Here is an 18410-nt window from a genome sequence, read left to right as displayed (position 1 = left end):
ATCCTAATCCTATATCCATTATTTGCCTGGCAGTAAGTCCCATTGCAATGCATAGAACTGCACTTAAGCTAACATTGCAGTATAACTAGTATACAGCCACTAGCTGTATTGCATGAATTTTTTTGCATAGTTATAATGGGATACACATAAACTCACATACATTAGATGGTAAGGATTGAGTGGGAGTCAGCTTCAAAATGAGATTGCAATTCCTTAATATTTTCAAGGTCAGTGATTCTATTTTTCTTCATAGATATAGATATATCTATCTGCTGAAATTTCCCATTGAGTTCAATGGGGCTTATGTGCACCTAATTGCAGCTGCTATTAGATGAGTTCTGTTTTACACTATGATTTTATGCTTGGATTATATTGTATTTAAATATTTGCGAGCTCCTTGGAAGGACAAGTGGTCCAGAAATAACAAAATAAATGTGTATAAAAGCACAACCCTCTAAACTGATAAAAGGCCATGTTCTTTATAAATCAGGCAGGCAACAATATCGTTATAAAACTGGTTTATTTCTTAAAAATAAATACAAAAATATAAATATAAAACATTGGCAGATAGAATCTGATGAAATGAAGTTGCACAAAGTTTTTTTTTTCTTTTTTAAACCAGCTGCATATCACATTAACACCACGTGTATATTTTCAGGGAAATTTGTAATGTACAGAATAGGGACATATGTTTTCTTCTTCTTCCAGGGCCACAATCTCTAAAAAGAAGTGCACAGAGGTTCTGTGCATTCATTTTAATTGTTTTTCACTTCCTTTTTCAGAAATTGCACAAACAGAACCCACAAACTAGAAGTGCCACTGAAATTCCACCTATAGCAAAATTCAAAGAATTTATTGGAAAATCTGATGGGTTTTGCACACTGGGCTGTTATTAAGAAGATTAATTTTTTTGTAACAGAAAAAGAAGCCCCTTGTTTTCTAGGCATGTTGATTCTGGGGAGAATGCTCTCTATGCAAGATTTTTGAAAGCTCTCCAGGGGTCTTGTGTGGGCAGTTCCTGAAAAAGAAATAAAATTCTAAGGAAAAACATAGGAGTGCATGTGGAACGTGCATTCATGACCCTCTGTGGATCACGGTCTGGGTCTTTTAAAAAAGCTGTATTTGCAAGTGTAGAACATGTATTTAACGAAAGCAACTCAAATCTATGGTTGCTTGGGAGATTATAAACCTGCACAAAGGTAGTGTATCCTTTATTTCATAAATTGGACCACACTGAATTTCAATAGCTTTGGCTTTTGGAAAGGGGTTAAATAAAATGCTGTATATATTCCATGTGACATTCTACGAGAAAGAATAAAGGACATTAATGAGCAAATTCGAAACGAAACGAGAAAGAAAGGAAAGGAAAAAAACCCATTGTGCTGAGTGGCAGGAAAACGTTCCTGAACATCAAATATTGTCACGTGGAGAAGGTGTCTGTAAAGTTACTTCCTCTCAAATGAACAAAAACTGCATATCCTACGGTCGGTTAGGAAGTGTCTTTATCGCTTTCGCCTCCACCATACATCTCAGCAAGCTTATTAAACCGAGGCCCCCATTCCTTGAGGTAATCATAGTTTTGGTCTCCCTCAGTGGTGCCAGACTCTAAAGAACTCAAGGATTCAGCTATAGAATCATTTCCTTCATAGGCGTAAGTTGCCAGGGAATCGTACGGTGGCGCAGAGGGGTCATTATCATGCTCTTTCAACCTTTGGTTAATGAAATCCCGGACATCCGTGTTATCTGGGGCAGAAGGAGTCCTCCGTGGTATAAATAATGTTTCCGGGATGATATCTCGGCGTAGCTTCTTATCTTCGATAGCTGCAGGATTCCTCAGTGTGCCAATATCAAAAGCCTGTGTGTCTTCTTCTCCACCACCTTCATCATTATAACTCACAATGTTGTCTCTGATATCTTCCTTAGACAAGATCAGAGGCTCTTTCTTTCGCTGCCTCTTTAGAGCTGCAAACAACACCACTATAACTTGGAAAAAAGAAAGAACACCATTAAGAAGGAATTGCAGTTTGCAATACTAACAAACATGTCTGTTGTGTCCATCTTTGTTATTATTATTATTACTATTTTTTACCAGCTCAGTGCAAGATTTCAGCCATGCTCTATTTGGTAATACAGTGGTACCTCGGTTTTCAAACGTAATCCATTCCAGAACACCATTCAGGTTCTGAAACGTTCAAAAACTGAAATCTCAATAGCCAACAGCTAGGCCTCAGGATCTTGCACTCAGCGGAAGCCATGTGGTATATTCAACTTCCAAGGCGTGTTCGAAAACCGAAGCATTTACTTCCAGGTTTACGGCGTTTGAAAACTGAAATGTTCGTCAACTGAGATGTTTGAAAACCAAGGTACCACTGTACTCTATGATGTATTTGGCATCCTGTATCAAATCAGCACACTGTTGTTGTGTGTTTTTATACCAAATATATGAATATTGGACCATATTGTTTCAAAAGTCATGTGCCTGCCCCTCTCTCTGCCAAGCGGTGGCAAGAGCCCAGCCATGCACTCGCCAAAGGTCTGTCCTTCTTTGGAGAATTGAATGTGCAGCAGAGACTGCCATGCCTTTCAGAAATATGGTTTATTAGCCTTTTTACACCCTCAGTCTGCATGGAGGGAGTCCAGATCGCATGGTATGGTCATTTCAAGAGGCAGCAGGGCAAGCAGCTTCCCCCAAAGATGGATCTCAACTCTTCTTCCTGCTTCTTCTTCCCAGAAACCCTTTTCCTGTCCCCTCAAACATACACCTCACCCCCTTGGTAACATCTTACTCCCCAATGGGCCATCAACACCTTTTGTCATGTTATCAAGCTTGCTCTTCAGCCAGCCAGTCAGGCTGTTTTGTGTAAGTCAGCCCAGGAATTCCCTATCTGGCACAGTTCTGCACTTTAATCCATATCCCAATTACTGTATTTTTCGCTCTATAAGATGCACCAGACCATAAGACACACCTAGTTTTGGGAGGAGGAAAACAAGAAAAAAATATATATTCTGCATCTCAGAAGCCAGAACAAGAGGGATGACTGTGCAGCGATCCCTCTTGCTGTTCTGGCTTCTGGGATAGCTGTGCAGCCTCCATTCGCTCCATAAGACGCACACACATTTCCCCTTACTTTTTAGGAGGGAAAAAGTGAGTCTTATAGAGCAAAAAATACGGTAGTTGAAACCCTGGCATGTATGGGGTTTGGGGGCATTACCCCCTTAAATCTATAACAATATTAATCTATGTGCAACCATTGCTAGAAACCTACCAAGAAACATCGTGGGGGATTTGTAATCCTGACCCTTGACGTCCAGAATAGATGAAATGAGAACATATGAAATTCCTTGGATGAATCAAACCAAGAAGGTCAATCTGTTTTGTTTTTTACGGCAATACTTCTGGAAACTGACAGGAAGGATGTGAGGTTTCATTATTTATGTGAGGGATGTGAGGTTTCATTGCTTTAGCAATGAAGATGTTGTTATGCATTTGCAAGGGCACAAGACTCCCCTAAATTTAATGAAGGGTAGAATTTGGCAAATATTTAGATTATGAAGGGAAGATGCCAGGCCAATGAAAAACACAGGTTGAACCAATTATAGAAGATTGCTGACAGTGATGGCATTAAGAACCCAAAGGCAGCTAAGCACCAGGCCATTAAGAACACCGTCCTTCTTCCCAGCTGAGAAGTGGACAGTAACAGAAGAACTGAGAGGGTGAAGTTACCAGGGGTAATAGAGGGTGTTTGGAATCGAGTTTGCTGAAGCTATGAGAGGAACAATGAGAGGCACTCTTGGGGTGTAATGTTCTCCACGCCCTCCACCAAATCTCAGGTTGTAAATATGTGCAAAAATAAATCATATTTCATAAGGACACGGCAGTCTCCTCTGTGCCTCATTCCCAAGAAACACAAACCCAGGTTAAGTGCCAAGACCCCTAAAATATGGCTTCTGCTCGGGAGAGATTGGGGTGGCCTGTAACAAGGTATTTATTCTGAATGTGGATGTTTCTCTTAGCTATCCTAACAGCTGTTGAGAGTTCTATCCCCCTTGAATAAGACTAAACTTTTTAAAAAAAAAATATAAAAATCATCTGTATGCCATCACTGCATATTTTGGTCGTGAATTCCTTAAATTACTTATGCATTATGTGAAAGAATTTCCTTTTGTCTGCCCAGAACCTACGGCAAGTGCACTTTAACCAAATACTGAAAACAGTCTGCCCAAAATAGCCTTCTTTTTTAGTGCTATAGTCTGTAAAATGCAACGCTTAACTAATGCTTCCTTTGTTCTTTTGCTTCGAAAAGTAGCTGCTAATTGTCATTTCAAACTTGACAGCTGTTCTTTGACATATCCCATCTCGTTTCCCTCAGATCTGCTTGCTGAAGCAGGAACTATGCCTTCTTTTGAGGAAAGAAGTGACAGCAAAGCTAATTGGAAATCCACAGTTTAAAAAAAAAAAAAAGTTTAATTGACCCCATAATCCCTATTAAAGAGTGTACTATTTTCAGCTAGGGTGGCTTGGTGGGGCTGTTTTGCGCACCTGACCTCTGTGTGACAGAGTCACTGCAGTGTACTGGGATGGTAAGGAGGGGGACAGGATGGAAGAAAGGTTTTTGCAATGCAAATTTGCCAGCAGAGGCAGTCACCTTTCTACTGGCACCATTTCCCCTCCCCAAAGTGCTGCAATTGGTTCCACCAGCCAGCGGTAAGGTAAGCAGCATAGCTTCACTGTGAAATCTGCTGCTGACTATTTTAAGTCATTCACTCATTTCTTCATACGTTGCACAATTTGTTTACACGGATAAAGTATTCCTAATTTAGGCTGAAAAGTGCCCTGGAAGTTTATTTTAAAGGAGGGGGTAGGAAACTTAGGATTTTTTAATTATTATTTTGTTAAAGGAAGAAAGAGAGAGAATAACAGAACTCCACTCGAGCTTGTTATCTCCAAAGAGTAGAGGCTGATTCACACTTTTAATTCAATTTCCTCTTTTCTTTTTTAAGGTATGGCAGCATTTCTTCTCGTCTGCTCTTTCCTTTACTCTCTAATGCAAAAGTTGTAAAAAATGAGATGCTCGATTCACCAAATGATTCAGAAATAAATGCGTGAATCTTGGAAGAGGCACAGTTTGTATTCTATGTGAAGCTCTCCAGAGGGGTAATGGTGTGTGCATATTTTATATCTATATATAGTTTTAATTCTATGAATGTTCAATTGTGTTGGGTTTTTTTTTTAGTTGTTCCTATTTTTTCAGTAAGTAGCCTTGATTATTAATGTCCTGGGACAAAAACGCCTCAAATTTGATGCCTGTGGGCACCTTGTCACCCTCAGACAACCCCCTTATTGCCCACCAAGGCCTCTAGACTCTCATTTTTTTGTTAAATAGGGATGTTCTTCAGTTTTACTTTTTGTTATTGATTGGTTGGGGTTTTTTGGTGGTGGAGATGTTGCCTGTTTCACTCATTCATTTGCTTTATTTGCTTTTCTTGCCCTGTATTGCCTGTTGTTTGGGCTGGTTCTGAGCACCGCCAGTTTTTCTTCTTCTATGAAATGGGTGTTTTGTGGTGCCCACAGCAGTTGCCTAGATTTCCTAATGTGCCCATGCACCCGACAAAAAGGTTGGCGATCTCTGGAGCAGCAGCTTGCAAGCTGGAACGTGCTGAAGTGGTTATGCAGTTCCGACTTCATCTGTGCCGATAAGATAATATTGTACCCTAATCCAATTTCAGGGACAATCAGTGTATCAATTTGATTACTGAAAGGTGGTGACAAGTACGTAAGGCTGCCAAAAAAGAAAAAGAAAAAAGAAAAAAAAAGACTGCAGGATACAGCTTGGCAGGGCCTAATATCTCTTTATAGTGCCATTTCATATAGCAAAGAGTAGCCTTCCCCTGCAACTTACCCAGGAGAATAATGATGCAGAGCAGAATGGCAATGAGCGCTCCTGTGCTAAGACCTGCTGGAAGGAGCAAAGCTTCAGCATTGCAAGACTGCATGTTCCCCCGGCTGTCGCAGGCGCACACCCGAATAGTCAGTGTGCCAGTGCTGCTTTGGATAGGGTAGTCGTTGTCGGAGATCACCACTGGCAGAAGGTAAGTACTGATTTCATGCCGGCTAAAGCCATTCCTTCTCGTCAAAATCCGGGCAGTGTTATCTAGACGAGTTAGCCACAAACAATGTACACATTACAACAAAACCACAGAGCTATGCACTCAGTGTTACATTAGCAGAACTTGAACAGACTTCCCATTAAATAGTTTCCCTGAAGCAAGCAGTCAGCTATCTTGTGTGCGCAGCCTTCTGACCCAAAGCCACAGTTCCACGTTTATTGACATTTCCCCCTGCCATTGTCTTTTAAATGAAGAACAAAACCCCCCACAAGTTTGTCATTAATAAAGCGAGCTAGCATGAATAATATTCAAGGCCATCAATGTTCCCCTCCATTTCCCCTTCACTCAAAAGAACCAGTTTGTTTCGTTAATGAGCAATTGTTATTTTTTTTTGTCCTCTAACAGGAATTGAGTGGTGTGGGACATGGGAAATGACTCCATAATCGCTGCATCATAAACAAAAGGCAAAGAAAACCCCAAGAAATGTCTAGCTAACCTCATAGACAATCTGAATGATTGAAGGTGCACACTAGTAACTGAACGTTTTCTGGATTAAGCTAGGTAGATGACAGATATCCATTATTGGATCTCTCATCTCTGAAAAAAAATGGTGGCTGATGTGCTGCTGGGGGATGGATCTATCATTGACTATAGTACATGATGATTAATCGCAAGCAAGAACAGTATACATTCACTGATCACATACTAGGTAAGACTCTGCCGTCATACCCTGCTTGTGGGCGTCTCAGAAAACAAAAAGTAAAGTAAAGGTAAAGGACCCCTGAACGGTCCTTTCGTCTAGCAGGTTTTTCGTCTTGCGAGGTGTTCGTCTTGCGGGGCACCACTGTACCTATGTATTTATCTACTTGCACTGGAGTGCTTTCAAACTGCTAGGTTGTAAGGAGATGGGACAGAGTGATGGGAGCTCATCCGTTGCAGGGAATTCAAACCACTGACCTTCTGACTGGCAAGCCCAAGAAGCTCAGTGGTTTAAACCCAGGGGGGTCTCAGAGGCACCCAGCTGGACACTGTTGGAAATTAAATGCTTGAGTAGGTGGACCAGCCCACCATTTTGCTACTACAAAAATCATTGTGGAATGGGAAATAAGAGTTTGTCTGGAGCTAATCTACGGCAACTTGAAATGACGGGGTAGGTTTTGCTCTAGAGCACTGTTCAGTGGGCCAGAATAGTGCCTATCTGTCCTTTGAAAATGAGTTGAAACATGTCTTTATTTCTATGCCGTGCTTCTGAACCTAGTTACCTAACTACACAAAAATGGGAATACTCCGGAAATGTGCACGAAGAATCACTCATCTCACATCCCAAGATGTCTTATTCATTATACCTTCATTGTCCTGGACTGTGAAATTTGGATTAACAGCAGCTAAACTGAAGAAAAACTTTTGTCCTCCGAGGGGATCATCTTTGTCAACTGCACTTATGGTTTGTATTAGCTGCAGAGAAGGGCAAGGAAAAACAAGTTGACATTTGTGAGAAGTTTGTCTGATTGCTCTGAGAAGTACAAGTGGCCTTGAAGGACGCTTTCAAAATATGTTTCTGTGTTTGCATGGTACGTAACATTTATCTACCCCAAACAACACAGTAAAGTCAAATGCACATTACATTGTTTACTTGGTTTCTTTTTATTCCCCAGAGCTTTAGTAGGCAACTGGAGGCCCAGGGGCCAAATCTGGCTTCAGAAAACTTTGTATTTTGCCCCATATCCTTTATGGTCTCTCCCCCCCTCCCCCAACACACTATTATTCACTTGATCTGCTTTCTTCCAAAAGGAGATATAGGCAAAGAACTCTTTAATCTATCTTCCTGCAGTGGGAACACGTATGACACGTTTGGATAGTTTATCCTTGCCCCATCTCCCACAATGTTATGCTTTTCAACTCCTCTGCACAAGAAAACAGATGGGAAAATGTAGTGGGAATGCCTAAGGGAAGGACTTGGGCTACCATGATTCATCTTTATGCAAATCAACTCCAGATTTATCTTAACTATGATTTACTGAAACAAACCAACTTCAAACTCTGATTTATGAAGCCAACCTGTTTCAACGAGCCATAAACTGAGATTAATCACAGTTTAGGCTTCACATGTAACACTAAATGGCGGTAAAATGAAAATTTCCTCTCTCCTCCTTGCGGCTGCATTGAAAACGGAGAGGGAAGGCAAGAGTAAATGAAATCAAGCCTTAGTCACATAATAATAAACCATGGTTGGACGTTCTATTCAAATGATTTTGTTATGTCAGAACCTAAACAAATGACAATTAATCTTAATTGTGAATTAGGGAAACAAGCCAACTTTAAACATTGGTTTACAGTTCTGGTTTGTCCCCCATACTATACTTGAGGTTCAGCTAACCACAGTTTCCGCTTCATACATAATTATAAACCATGGTTAACTCAAATCAGAAGCAAAAGTTTCTGGCCTTTTTGCAACCCCAGCAATGGAACTCAGTGGGTGATATTGGGCCAATAGCTGTCTTTCAGCCTAATTTAGCACATAGGATTGCTGTGAAGATAAAATGAAGAGAAGGAGAATCATGTGTGCCACTTTGTGCTCCTTAAAGGCAAGACAGGATAGAAAAGTAATAAATAAATGCATAACTCCCAACTAAATCAATATGGAGGAGGAAATTAAAAAGTCTTTGCCTATTTATCCATTTGGGAAGAATGCAGTTGTGGACACAGTCAAATGCTACAGACTCTTTAGCCTTTGTTCAGTTCAAAATATGAAAATTAGTTGTAAACCAGAAAAATCAAAAAGCTTTTTTCTGCCCCGCACATGTATGTGACTTGCAATTTGTTTTGTAGCCTGGTCATATGTATTGAATTCAGCAGGCATGGCATAAACTTATGACCTCAAATATGGCATGGGAAGTCGTGTAAATACATCTAAATCTTACTCTATTTGTCACCCTATATTTGAGAGCTTATATTGGGGTTTGGCTAAAGCAGCGGTTCTCAACCTGTGGGTCCCCAGATGTTGTTGGACTACAACTTCCATCATCCCTGAGCTCTGGCCTTGCTAGCTGGGGGTGATGGGAGTTGTAGTCCAACAACATCTGGGGACTCACAGGTTGAGAAAGTCTGGGCTAAAGGAATCCAAGGTGCTACCCGAGATGTTGATGGCTGGAGGATGCAGTCTGCTCTCACTACACATGAACTCAGGGGCGATGTGTCCCTTTTCACCATCTGAGGTGAAATGAGAAAGTGCTGCTCTCTGCCAGCCCACCCTGCCATTGTGCCCCACCCCCTATTTCTACCATTGCTGGAGAGTGCCCCCACTCTAGCCAAACTTGGCAAGAGCTGAGGCGTCCCTCAAAACATTGCCTCTTGTCTTCTCCACCCAGGGGCAGGGGGAAAGATGAGCAGCAAAACTGTGCATACGGATGCCTCCCTCTCACCAGTGAGAAGTGGGTGTTCCACCAGCAGCACCAGCAGTGATGCAGGTGGGACAATGCCATGGGCTTCCACCACCTGAAGCAGGTGCTTTCTCATTGGTGGGCTGACTCCGGGCTGAGTAAAAAGGGAGATGGTTGCTCTTTCTGGCTTCAGGGTGCTGCTAAAGTCACATGACATCACCCCGAGGACAAAGAGTGTGGGACCATTTTTTCCTGTCCCCAACCTGCCTGCTGCTCTGTCTGCATGGGGAGTGGGTGGCCGTCTAATACTAATATTAATACTAATACTAATACTAATACTAATACTAATAATTTATTATTTATACCCCGCCCATCTGGCTGGGTTTCCCCAGCCGCTCTGGGCGGCTTCCAACAGAACATTAAAATACAATAACCTATTTTAAACATTAAAAGCTTCCCTAAACAGGGCTGCCTTCAGATGATATTACAGTGCATGCCTTAGCTGCTGACAGAAAGTGCCTGGCAGCGTAAATGAAAATGGCGAGTCGAGGAAGAAGTTTGTCAAATTCCCCCTCACCCTTTCTGAATAGAAAATTCTGGCTCAGCCTCCGATAGAAGTAAACCCTGTGGAAGGATGGAGCACAAAATCTTCCCTTAGATACTCCTGTGCTCCCCTCTGACACGAAACATACCGTATTTTTCGCTCTATAGGACGCACCGTCCCATAAGGCGCACCTAGGTTTTTTTTGGGGGGGAAATAAAGGGGGAAAATTATTATTTTTTCCCAGGCACGGGGCTGGGGTGGGGGAAGCCCGAGCTTTCCCCGACCCAAGCCCCCAGAACAGGCAACTCTCCGCAAGCAGCGGGAGCCCAGCGCAGGGCTCCCGCGCCTTGAGGAGAAGTGCACGAAGTCTGGGGGATGCTGGGCTCAGCGCCCCCAGCCTTCAGCATGCAGGCAACTCTCCGCAAGCTGCGGGAGCCCAGCGCAGGCTCCCACAGCTTGCGGAGATCTGTGGGAAGCCTGGAGAGCGAGAGGGGTCGGTGCGCACCGATGCCTCTTGCTCTCCAGGCTTCAGTGAAAGCCTGCCTTTGCCCCATAGGACGCACACACATTTCCCCTTCATTTTTGGAGGGGAAAAAGTGCGTCCTATGGGGCGAAAAATACGGTAATAGAAGCAATGTCACAGTATTCTCCCTGCCAATTCTGGCAAACCCTTTAAAAAATCCTCCTCCCTAAAGGTGAGGATATGTGCCCCTCCATCATCCCCACAAAAGTGGAAAAGCAGTTTGAGGGAAGGGGTGATTTGAGCAGAAAAACAGCAGGAAGTGAAAGAGTTAAGGTGCCCCTGTCCTCTCACTCTTCCCATTTTCTTTCTCCTCAGGAGGCACAATTGTGAGTTGCAAGAAGCCCTAATGGCCGGTACTTTGCCGCTCTTGAAGGCAAAGTCATTTCACATTGATCCGAGTACAGTTCAAAGCATCTCCTAAAGAGGCAAAGCAAAGCAAATGTTTGTCCTTCTGATGCAAACAACTTTTTATGCTGTTGTGTGATTTGCCCACAGAAAGCCTTTTGAGATAAAAACCGGCATTTGCATAAAAATAGGAGGCTGACAGTGATGTTTTAGAACACTATCCATGTCAAGTCAAAGCGCAATTGAGTTATGTAGCAAAGGATGCTTAAAAAATGATTACAAATTACTGTTTGCAACATATAACACTTTCCTCCATGAAGGCGGCACTGAATGCAATTAAGAGGGTGTTTTTTTAAGGACAAATCCGAGAAAAATACTGAAGAGAAACTGTTTTCTTTTGGGGGGTGGGGGGAGGGAGAAAGGAGCTTGATGTCTTCCCAGCACAAAGCTTCCTTTTGTGGATCTGCAAGAAAGTCATTTGGTAATTTACATGTTGATGTAGCTGGGAAGCATTGCTGTACAAGGCTGGAGTCTGATTTGCTGGCAGCCATTTTCCCCCTTTTCATGTTAAGTTCCCCAAACTGCTCTCAAAAGCAATCTTTCACTCTTAAGGAATAGACACATTATTGTAAATGAATGACTTGGTGCCTGTTCCCATAACAGAACCAAATAGCTTTAAACATTTCCATAAATTGACTTACTTGGCCCGCTCTCGCATTTTCACACACAAAAGTATCATAGAACACAGCAAACTGTGGTGCGTTGTCGTTCACATCCAATATCCGAACGTAAACAGAAACGCGAGTCATCTCTTTGGGGTTATCTGTCAAAGCAGGGGGAAATCAGTAATCTTTTTTAAAAAATAGATTCTCTTTTCTATCAGAACTAAACTAGGAGGCCATGGATACATGGCACTTTAAGAACAAAAACGGGGGGAAAAAACCCAGCAGTTTCACTATATGAATTTCTACCAGCTAAGGCAGAATCTTCGATGCCACAACTTCAACACACAGAAGATGACTAAACTAGGAGGTCTTTTAATGTGTTACTCATACTTTTTGAGGGAGAGTCTCACCCTTAGGGGACCCTCTGACAGCATCTGTAGGATGTGGGATTTGCCGCAATCCGTGCTCCTGTCACGCCACTCTGCTCACACAAAAGGTATGGGGGGGGCCCTACACCATAGTTCCTTCCCAGACCAGCATTGACCCTCCCCTAAACAGAAACAATTCTGACATGGCGAGAAGCTCCTAAGAGCCTACCTACATGGACTACTCCAGTGTGGGTCTACCAGTGTCATGAAGGAACGCACACTGCAGCAGCTCCCACATACTGAAGCTTAACATCACATGAGGTACTGGGTCTTCCACATAAATCCAAAGAAAAATAATTTTGCACAATATTCTCTTCTCATGCAAACATGAAGAAAACACTTGCATCAATAGCAATGAACTTACTGATTTCAGCTGCTATCACACTAAGATTGTGCCACTGTGATATTTCTCGGTCAAGCATCTTGGAAGTATAAATAGATCCATTTCCAGAATGTATGTTGAAGATTCGGTCAAGGTCAGTGTGGCGATCCAAAGAAAACCTAAATTGGATCAAGTATAGAAAGATTTGCCAACTGCACATGCACCACTTTCATCTTCCTATAAGAAACAGCCAGTCCAATTCAGTGTTCAGACAGATGTTGCATCACTAGAGTCGTGGAGCCATTGGGAAGCTCCTGATCCAAATTTTATTCAGACCTATCCCTTCCCAAGATGCTTAAGAAATTAAAATCTCTCTGCACCCCACCCCCATGACAGTTCCTGAAGCCATTTTGTACAATGCATCATGGACTCGATGATACAGAAGCACTTCCAATTCCCACTTGACTATTCTCATGCGTGAAGCAGAAGAACCATGAGGAATGGAGCAGCCCCACAGGCGGCCATCAGAAATGCCTTTGAAATTTTATTGAGTCTATGTTCCCTTTGCTGAGAAAGTATCCAGCTCGTTGACATGTGATACGTAAATTGCAATGCTGGGCTCACACCGGTGGTGGTATAAAACCTGCTTCAACTTCTTCTGCAGTGATATGTCTGTCTCTTTTCCTCCTCATCTCTTATACTGACTATGATAATTTCCTCCCAGCTTACTCCTCAATGTTATTTGCTTTCTTAATCTTTGCTCCCTTTCATTCTCTTCTCTTTTGGTGACAGATCCCTGTTTGCCCAGTTCCATATAGCATGTGCACCTTTGGGTTCTGGAGTGTGCATGTGCTTTTAAGATGGAGGTCTTTCTCTATTCTTGATGTTGGCCTTTCTAATAAAGGTTTCATACAAAATGTTCAGAGTATTAATGCCTCAGAGTTGCACTTCCATGAAGAAAGCAACCCAAAGAAGGTGGCAGAATTGTCAGTATGAAAAAGAATTATTGCTCCATTTGCCAAGGCAAAAAAGATGTGTGCAAGCCTGTGTGCCAAAGACTTGTGTTAGCACAAATATATATAATCATCACTGAGGGAAATTCATAGTTAATCTCTGTTTTTTTATATGCACAGTGTTGTTGCATCAAGTGTTTTCTGCATTCTGTAAAACGGCAGCTCTGGCAGAACTGTAAGAACCAACTACTGTGCTTTAATAAGCAAAAAGGTAACTTTTCTTTCCCTGTGAACTCAACAAGATAAATACAGTCATTTACCTCTATTAGCTCTATTATCTCTGTGGGCCAAAAATATTTAATTAGAATGGTACAATGTAACCCTGCTGCTCCTTCGTCAAACCCTAGATAATTTCATGGAAAATTGCAAAAATTGTAGGGACAGTTTTTTTTCCGTCCATTACTATCAATAGTTCTAGTTAATTATTCACCTGCAGCTTATTTCACAGAAAACAGGTGATTTGGCCATACTGAACAATGGATTGCAACTGACATCAGTGTCAATGTTTCTTCTTCATTATCTTCTCACAAACCAGCTATTTATTTTGGCATGGCCGGATTGTGTTGGGTAGGGGTAAGGGGTACGTTGGCAGGGAATAATTATTGTTAAATTCTTTGGATGTGAAGACCTACCTTACTATATAATAAAAGTGCAAAGCTGTCAACATGCAACCTCCTCCATTGGAGGATTTGTCCTGCTGCACCACAGTCCTGGATGTGCATGAAATCAGGGAACCCGCTATGATATTCTGGAAAGTTGTTTTTCACTTTGTTCTCTATGCAGTTCTTAAGATAACAGAAAAGAGTTTTGCACAATAGCTCCAGAGATTACCGAGCAAATGTTTGTCTATGTTTGGAGGGAAATTGACTGCCATTTTAAATCAAGATGGGAGACTGCACCTTTCAAAACTGCAGTGATTTTTTTTTTTTTTGGTTTCTTGGTGCCTGCCATTAAGCCTCTCCTCCTTACAGAGGGGAGGAGTTGTGAGCAGGAGCCATTTCCCGCGTTGGCAGGGGGCGTTCCTGTTACCATAAAGAAGCAATGCAGCAGCAAGCAAAGGCTCTAGCAGCTTCGTCAGCTGCTGGTGGCTGGAAAGCCAGACAGGATGTTTGTGACTGTTGCCATGGGAAGAAAGGGGCAGTCCATTCTCCGTACTGAGCACCGGACGTTAGCTCAGTGTGTGTGTCATATGACCTGTACAGGATGTACGTGGGTGGAGTTATTTACTCTCTCTGCTGTTGTTGTAAAAGTGAGCAGACATGTTTATCTGTACGGCTGCAAAAGACAGGAATAAAAGCATGTAGATACGTTTCTGTCTGTCCATTTCCCCTCCCTGGGGATAGCAGGGAAGAGGGAGAAGCAGTGGTGTGTTCTCACATATCTGGGAAGGATCGCCGAGACCTCGCCTGTTTATCTGCCGGGAGTCGCAGTGGGAGGTCGACAAGGAAATTCTGCTGGTGTTGGGTAGGGGTAAGGGGTACGTTGGCAGGGAATAATTATTGTTAAATTCTTTGGATGTGAAGACCTACCTTACTATATAATAAAAGTGCAAAGCTGTCAACATGCAACCTCCTCCATTGGAGGATTTGCCTGGAGCCGTGGCACATTCCTCTGACCGAGGCAGAATTCCAACAGCCCCTGCCTGGCTGCTGTGCCATGTCCCCAGGCAGCCAACCAATCAGGTGGAGGTTTGGGGACGGGGTTTTGCTGCTCACATGTGGCCACGGCAGCACTTCCCTTTCATTTCGCTGCTGGTTTTCATCGGATCAAGACCTCTGGAGGAGCTTCTTGTTTTTCAGCTGGTTTGGGAGTGTGGCCAGGGAGAGCCAGGAGGAGCCATTCCTGCAGGGAAGCAGGGGCTCAAGTATTTTGTCTTGGCAGCAGATTTATGAGTGGAGTGCCTCAAGGGAAGCGGAATCATCAGCAGTTTGGAGACTGTGAGGTTTGGAGACTGGCTTGGGGGGCGGGCGGTTGCCTTGCATTTTCTGTGGGTTTCTGTTGCTTTGTCCCCTCTGGGTTGAACTGGCAAACTGGCATCAGCCACTTGGTTTTTCGCCTACCTTGTAGCAAATCGTCACAACTTTTAGGTATAGGCGGTTAGGCATTGGAATATGTTTGTGCATTGGAGGGCAGGGTGTGGCCACCGCCTTCCCCTCTACTTTATGGGTATTCCGGTAAAGGAATCTGGCGGTCGTGGATCCTGTCTGATGCCCTTGCTGGTGGCTAGGGCCATGGCATGACCCCGGTGACATCAGGGGGAGCTTTCAGTTGTACTTGCATCAATAGGCTCCTCTCACTGGTGGTATACCTTGTTAGACTCACCACTCCCTGAGGGGGTGGCGTCACACTCTGTTATTTTATCCAATGTCTAAGCCAATACCTCTCACATGCTGTAATCAATAAAGTTGTGACCTTTTTTAGACCATTAACCTAATATACTGTGTCCATGTGTCTTTCTTATCCCCAAGTGGGTGGTGGGTCCTTGAATCACAACGTAGAAATAATTTCTTCTTGTGGATTTCTAAATAGTGACTCTGGATAGCTGGATTTGAGGAAAGAGGTATCTTTCCTTTTCTTTTCCTAGGAAAAACATCAGGTAATACTGTATTTTTTGCCCTATAGGATGCACTTTTCCCCTCCAAAAATGAAGGGGAAATCTGGGTGCGCCCTATGGGGTGAATGCAGGCATTCGCTGAAGCCTGGAGAGCGAGAGGGGTTGGTGCGCACTGACCCCTCTCGCTCTCCAGGCTTCAGGAACACATCCACAGCCTAGGCTGCCCTACGGGAGGTCCCGCAGGGCGGTCTAGGCTGCAGATTCCAGCCTGATTCCTGGAGCGCCGGGCGCGCTGAAAGCAGAGCACCCGGCGCTTCGGAAACACATCCGCAGCCTAGGCAAACCTGCAGGATTTCCCGCAGGGCTGTCTAGGCTGCGGATAGCAGCCTGCTGCCCGGCGTGAGGGGCGCCCTGAAGCAGAGCACCCCGCGCGCCAGGCAGACATCGGCCAGCCCCACAAGCTCGGGGGACAGCAGGGAGGCGCAGCACCACCATCCAGCTGTTCCTTGACCTGGTTCGGTTTCCGTGACCTGGTTTTTGGGGGGAAATAAAGGGGGGGAAATCCTTTATTTCCCCCCCAAAAAACTAGGTGCGTCCTATGGGACGGAGCATCCTATGGGACGAAAAATATGGAATATAGAAAATATTAACTGGTTTTCTGATGCCATATCCAAGTTTGCTGAATACATTTGCCAGTACTTGTTTGCCCATTTTTTCTGCCGTACATTCACATCTTTCATTAACTGTTGCTGAAATTCCTATTGTCATTCCAATAAATATCCAAAGTGCATGGACAGACATTAATAAAGCTGTCATATAATGGATACAATAGAACGGGATGAGAGAGGAGCTTATGCCAATACAGAGCTTCAAGTCTTGGCATGGCCAGCTAACCTTCCTTTTTAGCTCATGTTTGGCTTATGCTATTGTCAAATATGACTGGAATTGATGAAGAAGCCAAACCAGAGGTCTCGTTACTTCTTGGTTGTATAAATATCACATATAAACAGTTGAGGAGGAGAAGTAAAATAGCATGCTTCTGAAAACAAAAGAAATCCATAGAGCTGAACCAAATATTCATGATAATGCTCCATTGTTCTCTGAACATTCATTGAATATGTAATAGCTGCAACATGATATCTAACAATTGATTTTGAGATGTGTTTTCAATAATTACAACAATATTTGGCAGTAGGTGGTATGCTATACTTAAGTCTTGGACTGCATTTGAAAATTGATATGCTATGACATAGGTTGAGTTTGGACAAGCATATCTGCTTAATAAGCTGAAATATCAGTGAATTGATTAGTTGTGCTTATGGGTCTTTGCTCCTGCTTTTACTTGAGGAATAGAATGAATAAACCAGCAACTCTTCCATTAACTGTAGTTGCCTGGTAATAGCTTCAGAATAAGCCAGAACAATATACCGTGGTTCGGTTGAAAACCTATAATAAAAAAAATAAAAATAATTTTTTATTTATATCCCGCCCTCCCCAGCTGAAGCCGGGCTCAGGGTGGCTAACAACAATAAACCTAGCATGTCCTGAAGCTGTAAACTATGGTTTTCCAATTAGTAAAAAATGGGAAATAATGAAAGATTTCATTGTTTGCTCCCACTGTGAAAGGGACATTCTAACTCCCCCATTTTGAGATTATATATTTGATGTTTGCCAAAACATTTGAATGTCAATTTTAGATTTAAAGTTGCATAGTCAATTTCAAAATTCTGCGTTTCAAGTTTAGATTTTTTGGGGTAACATTTTGGCTCTACAAAATAAGCTTCGGGGGGGGGGGGGGATGATACAATGTTGTTTTGTCTTGTGTAGAGAGTGAGATATATACCTATAGACTAGGTTTTTTGGGCCAAAAGTAAGTATCTGTCCCTAATACTATCAGAGAAGACGGAGCTACTGTTTCATTACAAAAACGAGAGACAGAAAGTCACAACATTGCCTTGAAGTTTCATACTCTGGCCTGATAGGCTTCTGAGAATTCTACATGATCAAAACAATCAACATGATCAACAATTCTACATGATCAAAACATTCTACATGATCAAAACAATCTTCTTCCAGAATACAGTACGCCTTAGTCCAGGATAGAATACCTTAGAAATTCTTCTTTATCAAGTACCTCATGCCTACTTTTCTATGCATCTCGCCAGTCAGAGTAACAATATCAGCTGAAATAACTATTTATAGAGATGTTATCAATCTAGGGTTTTCGATTCTGGCCTTTACCTGATAGGACCTGCAGCAGAATCTGGATCTCGGGCCATCACAGTGCCTATGATTGTGCCCACCTCAATATCTTCATGGATCTCAAAAAGGTAAGAGGATCTACTGAAAATGGGAGGCTCGTCCACATCTTCCACTGATATTTTCACAGTGGTTGTATCTTTGAAAGGTCCGAGGTAATAAAATCGCGGGTCGACGTATAGATTCTCTGCCTCTACTTTCAAAGTATATAGCCTTCGATTCTCATAGTCCAGTGGCTGTAAGACAACATAGGGAGGGAACAAAGTCAA

At 42.8% G+C, this 18410-nt stretch overlaps 1 protein-coding gene across 8 annotated transcripts in view; it reads right to left on the bottom strand.

Moving 5' to 3' along the window:
- Positions 1–503: 503 nt before the first annotated feature.
- CDH10 (cadherin 10) overlaps positions 504–18410 on the bottom strand; it is a 396417-nt gene continuing 378510 nt past the window's right edge. For 7 of the 8 annotated variants that reach the window (XM_081918204.1, XM_081918200.1, XM_081918201.1 and 4 more), the window contains 6 exons: positions 18124–18377; positions 12358–12494; positions 11602–11723; positions 7455–7563; positions 5901–6152; positions 504–1983 (listed from right to left, as the gene is read on the bottom strand). In XM_081918204.1, coding sequence (XP_081774330.1) covers positions 1490–1983; positions 5901–6152; positions 7455–7563; positions 11602–11723; positions 12358–12494; positions 18124–18377 — 1368 coding nt within the window. In that variant the 3' untranslated portion in view covers positions 504–1489. The remainder of the gene's footprint in view (positions 1984–5900; positions 6153–7454; positions 7564–11601; positions 11724–12357; positions 12495–18123; positions 18378–18410) is intronic. The other variant, XM_081918203.1, reaches the window with a different exon arrangement.

The sequence above is a fragment of the Podarcis melisellensis genome (genome assembly GCF_964234715.1).
Source record: "Podarcis melisellensis genome assembly, chromosome: 7".
Lineage (NCBI taxonomy): Eukaryota > Metazoa > Chordata > Lepidosauria > Squamata > Lacertidae > Podarcis > Podarcis melisellensis.
This window is presented reverse-complemented; position numbering and strand designations above follow the sequence as displayed.